The sequence below is a fragment of the Salpingoeca rosetta genome, assembly GCF_000188695.1.
Source record: "Salpingoeca rosetta unplaced genomic scaffold supercont1.28, whole genome shotgun sequence".
Lineage (NCBI taxonomy): Eukaryota > Choanoflagellata > Craspedida > Salpingoecidae > Salpingoeca > Salpingoeca rosetta.
In genome coordinates this window covers 485,477-490,843 of record NW_004754906.1, presented here as the reverse complement: position 1 = coordinate 490,843, position 5,367 = coordinate 485,477, and the positions used below count along the sequence as shown (strand labels likewise).

General features: G+C 54.8%; 3 protein-coding genes across 3 annotated transcripts in view; 1 reads left to right on the top strand and 2 right to left on the bottom strand.

Annotated features, from left to right (window-relative positions):
• Positions 1-24: 24 nt before the first annotated feature.
• PTSG_09384 (uncharacterized protein) lies at positions 25-1,403 on the bottom strand. Its single transcript, XM_004989583.1, has 2 exons — positions 903-1,403; positions 25-543 (listed from the first exon to the last, which is right to left on the bottom strand). The coding sequence occupies exons 1-2, from the start codon at positions 1,239-1,241 to the stop codon at positions 73-75; spliced, it is 810 nt and encodes a 269-aa protein (XP_004989640.1). The 5' UTR covers positions 1,242-1,403; the 3' UTR covers positions 25-72.
• Positions 1,404-1,423: 20 nt separating this feature from the next.
• On the top strand, positions 1,424-4,901 carry PTSG_09383 (uncharacterized protein). Its single transcript, XM_004989582.1, has 7 exons — positions 1,424-1,882; positions 2,193-2,414; positions 2,637-2,719; positions 2,946-3,019; positions 3,253-3,378; positions 3,634-3,972; positions 4,249-4,901. The coding sequence occupies exons 1-7, from the start codon at positions 1,464-1,466 to the stop codon at positions 4,402-4,404; spliced, it is 1,419 nt and encodes a 472-aa protein (XP_004989639.1). The 5' UTR covers positions 1,424-1,463; the 3' UTR covers positions 4,405-4,901.
• The window catches only part of PTSG_09382 (PLK/SAK protein kinase), a 7,259-nt gene continuing 6,722 nt past the window's right edge, over positions 4,831-5,367 (bottom strand). Inside the window, exon 11 of the mRNA XM_004989581.1 lies at positions 4,831-5,225. Within this exon, the coding sequence (XP_004989638.1) occupies positions 5,096-5,225 (130 nt within the window). The 3' untranslated portion in view covers positions 4,831-5,095. The remainder of the gene's footprint in view (positions 5,226-5,367) is intronic.

Sequence of the window (5,367 nt, the reverse complement as noted above, 5' to 3'; positions counted from 1 at the left end):
CAACACACACACACACACACACACACACACACACACACACACACACACACACAAACAAACAAACAGGTGGTGTCATCTCAGGGGCTTCTTGCGGGTTCTGTTAGGAGCAAGGGAGAGCATCTCAAAGGAGTTCTTGGGCTGCGCGTCGTCCCATGCGTCTGCGCATGCATCAAAGATAAACTCGTCCTCAACGTCCGACAGCAGCTCATCCGCCACCTTGTCCACTGCGCGTTCCCGAGCACACTGCTGCGCCCACGCCACAGCTTCCGTCACCAGCTCCTCGCACACCTCCGTCAGCAACATGTCATGCACGCGCCACGATGACGCGTCGTAATTGCGCGCACGGACCAGTCGATTTGCCTCCACACCGACAGTCTCTGACACGACTTCATCGGCGATTGCCCCGAACACATGCTCTGCTCGCTTCGCAACAGCCTGTTCCTCCACCTCCATGCAAATCTCCTCGACATCCTCAGCCACCACCTCTGCGATCGTCCCATCCGCGACCAAGCCAATGGCCACCGCGCGTGCAGTCTCCAAGTTCTAGGTCGTGCGGCAACGACCGCATGTGTGTGTGTGCACGAATGCGAGCGCGTGCATGTCAGCGTGAGTGCTTGAAAGGAAAGTGAAAGAATATGCGGGCGTGGGAATGCGCGAGCGTGGGAATGCACGTCCCACAGACGATTCTCAACATGAGACGGCTACATGTCTGGGCATGGCTGGAAAAATTCGCGCGTGCACACACGCATGTACGCATACACAGACTTGTACGCATACACAGACACGTATACACACAGCCACATGTACACACACACACACACACATGTCCGCTACACACAACACACACCCACACACACACACACCACACACACACACACACACACACACACACATACACACACCTCGTCCTTCTCGTGGATGTGCTCCTTGACAAAGTGCACGAACCAGCCAACGTTCACGGGGAATGGAATAAAGTGCATGGCGGGGATTAGCGGACTTGAGGCCATTGCGCTCCCGTTCCTAATGGACTGATCTTGCTGGCGGTGCTGTTGGTGGTGCTGTTGTTGGTCCAACGACTGGGTTGTGAATTCGTGGTGGTGGTGTTGATCGTGGTTGGCAAGGGCGTAGTAGTAGTGTGGATCTTCGACAACGTGGGCTTTCCCGCCATTTATGCCGCCGCTGCCAGTACCACCATCATCTCCACCACCCGTTAACAGCAAACCCGCGCTTTCCCTGTTCATGTCCAGCAAGCAGGCAACCTCAGAACCGAGGTGCAAGAATGCGCGAGCAGATGCGCAACTCCAGAAGCAGCAGCAGTAGGGGTGTTGTGAAGCAGGTGCCTGTTGTATTGCTTGCTTGTTTGCTTGCTTGTTTGCTCTTGTTGCGGTTGTGGAAAAGTGGAACGAGATATTTCTGATTTTCTCCAACACCAACCCAAACAAACCAACACCACCTCCTCTGCCATGGCTCCTCGCCTTGTTGTTGTGGCTGTGCTGCTGCTCGCGGCACCCTTGTGCTCCCTGGCACAGGCTGTCAAGGATGATGACAACACGCTGTACGCTGGCGTGGCGCATGTGAACGCAACACTGCCACTGGGCGTCCCACTTGCAGGGTACAATCACGGCGATCGCCGCGTGCCGTACTGGCCAATCCCAAACAACACCGCTTACACCACCTTCATGACGCCAAGCGTCGGCGTGATGGACGACACAAACGTGCGCTGCCTTGCCCTTCGCCAGGGCAACACCCGCGCCTTCATCGTCACCGCCGACGCCATTGGCGCTGACGGCACCCTGCGCAAGCTTGCCGTCGTCGAAGCACAGCGAATGGGCTCAAACGCAACCCTGGAGACGGTCACCCTCCACGCTTCGCACTCGCACAGGTCAGTCCAACATGTAAAACGCACCAAAGAAGAAGAGAAGAGGGGCAACACGACTGACACCAAACACACCCCACACGCGCGTCACGATAGAGACAGACACAGAGAGAGAGAGAGAGAGACAATGAGAGAGATATTCCTCGTGCTTGCGTGTTACGCGGTGCCATTTTGAGCGTGACGAGGGACGCCTTGAACATGTGCAGTGCGGGCGAGCTGCGCACGGAACCTTAGGTCTTGGGTGCGGGTCTTTTGGCTGACTCTCACTGACAACCCGACCTGTTGTTGTCATGTGGCTTTTGATGCGTGCTTTCAGCGGTCCCGGTGCCGTATCACCGAGCTTCCTGTGGGCGATGGCGCCTGCTACAGATCTCCTTGTACCCGAACTGCAGTTCCAGCTTGCCGTCTCCATTGGACAGGCCATTGTCATGGCAGAGAAGGCGATGGTGCCTGCGTCGCTTGGCGTGGACATCTCCCTCCTCCCAAACGTCACCGTCAACAGGCGCGCAAAGATCAGCCCATACCTCCAGCCAGACAGGTGTGTGTGTGTGTGTGTGTGTGCGAGTGTGTTTGTGTGTGTGTGTGTGTGCGAGTGTGTGTGTGGAAATGCGTATGTGTTTGTGAGTTTAGCTGTGTGCGCAGATGCATTTTCGCTGCCCTGCCTTCGCCATTATGTGCAGCTTCCTGCCTGCTTGTAACGTGGCTCTTGCTCAATCCCATTCCTCTCACTGACGATGTTACCGCGCGGCTGTGTTTTCAGCATCGACCCCAACCTCGGTGTTATCCGTGTTGACGACCTGAAGGGCAACCCGCTCGCCACCATCTGGAACTTTGCCATCCACGGTATGTTTTTGCTGTGAATTGCGTTGCGCGTGCTCTGTGTACGTGCGTGTGTGTGTGTGTGTGTGTGTGTGTGTGTGTGTGTGTGTGTGTGTGTGTGTGTGTGTGTATACGTGTTGTGCGTTTCGTGCTCTGAGCTGTGTTGTGCGTATGGTGTGCTGTATGCCTGTGCACGCGAGTCTGCACGCAACTGGAAAGCACATAAATCACATCCATCTCCCGCTGTCAGGCACCTGCTTTGGTCCCGACAACATGAAGGTCAGCTCCGATATCATGGGCGGTGTCAACAACCTCCTCGTCAAGGTAAGGAGAAACAAATACCTTGTGGTGGCACGTATGCAATCTGCTATTCAACCTGTTTGCACCATGCTGCCTGCGTTGACAAACCGCCCGTGTAATTTCTTCCGCCCGAACAACCCCTGCTGCCCATCGCACACACACACACACATACACACACATACACACACATACACACACACACATGAACACATGAACACATGCACACACACACGCATACACACACGCACACACGAAAGAACGGTGGAGTTGGTGTGACCATGTTCATCAACGCGGACGCCGGCGACATCGACCCTGCGCCGCAGACGTGCCAGGGCAAACCAAACTACAACGGCGCGCCCACCATCGCCAACGCAATCATCAAGGTTGCTTGTGGGTTGTGCTCCGTGTGCAATGTGTTGCGAGACATCGGACAACGAGATGGCTGGCGAAGCGAACTGATTGTGATGTCTCACCAAGGACACACACGCGCACACACACACATATGCACACACACACACACGCTCACTCACTCTCACCCACCCACCCACCCACCCACACACACACACACACACACACACACACACACACACACACACACACACACACTACTACACACACACACACACTTACACGCACAGACGCGCAAAGCGATCAAGCCCTCTGCCAACGCCACCTTCCGCATTGCGAGCGAGGTTGTTCCGTTTGGCCCAACCAACCTAAACGTGACGCTCCAGCGTTTTGAAAACTGCACAAGCGGCGGTCCTCTCGACATCTGCACGCTTTGCGAAGTCATCCACTGCGACTTGAACCTCCACCTTGGCTCTTCCTGGATCGAGAACGCGCCACGCTTTACTGCTATTCGCTTTGATGTCGATGGTTCAAAGACGCTCATGGTGACGATGCCCGGTGAACCTCTTTCCGAGCTCGGAACAGAAGTCCGCATCGACGGCGTTGGCCTTGGCTTCGACCGCGTCCTGGTGCGGTGACATGCGCGTGCTCCTCTGTGTGTGCATGTGTGTGTGTGCATGTGTGTGTGTCGGTTGTGCACTTGTATCATTGTGTGTGCACTTGTGTCATTGTATGTGCACTTGTATCATTGTATGTGCACTTGTGTCATTGTATGTGCATTTGTGTCATTGCGTGTGTTTGCACCCGCAACATCTGCATTTGTGCACGTGTGTGATACCGCTTGCTCTCGATTGAACCACGCGTCACCACCACCACTGCTGCTGCTGCTGCTGCTGCTGCGACAGCTTGCTGGGTACTCCAACAACCACATGGGATACTTTGCGACGCCGGATGAGTACGACATTGGCGGATACGAGAGCCAGCTCACCTTCTGGGGTATTGACACATCCAAGAAAGTCCGTGATGCTTGCCGCAACATTGGCGCCAAAGTCATCAACTAGAGTGTGCACATACCCACACGCATGTGCGCGCTCCTGCAAGCCGCGTGTGCCACGTGCTTTGCGGCAATACACGCCGGTGCTTGATTCTTGTCTGCTGCTTGGTTTTGCTCGACCCCCGTGTCATTTCCATTGCCTGTATCCTTGTTGTCACCACTTGCTTTGCCTGTTGTCGTTGAGCGCCGTTGATGAGCCTGCGGTTTCCAGACGTGATGTGTGCGTGCGTGTGTGTGTGTGTGTGTGTGTGTGTGTGTGTGTGTGTGTGTGTGTGTGTGCACGGCTCTGCCACTCCCTCCAACTTGCGGATTTCCTTCTGTTACTCTCTCTGTCTCTGTCTGTCTCTGTCTGTCTGGTGTCATTCCGCCTCGCGGCGATTGACACGCGATGAAACGACGCAAAAGCAACGCGCTTTCTATCCACCCAGCCAACGAGGAGCCTGCTTGTGTACTGAACAATTGCGAGTTTCAAAACTCGCCCAATGTAAACCACAGCGAAAACAATGTACACGGCAGCACGTGTCACACAAGGCGCTGTCAACTCGAACGAAACTACAACTGAACAAAAAGGCAGCAAAGCACAACTGCGAGTGTCTAACACGTGGTAACTGGCTAATCTTCTTCGGTTTCTTGCTTAACAAACGCATGAAGAAAAGATGTGTCCTGTACACCACGGCGCGCAAAGTCAGAGGCAAGGTTCACGCGAGGGAGGACTGCTCCTCCTCTTCTGGTTGGGTGTGTCGATGTTGACGAACAGTCTGCACAAATGTAAACAAAGTCAGCAAATCCTGCTGCAAATACGGCGGCAACGGCTCTCCCAACGAGCACCTGTGGATTGTGTGTGTGTGTGTGTGTGTGTGTGTGTGTGTGAACGACATTGTGATGAATACTAGGATGAGTATACATCACAGTGCTTCACGACGAGCACATACACGCATGCGCAAGCGAGCGTGCCGTTCCCACACACACA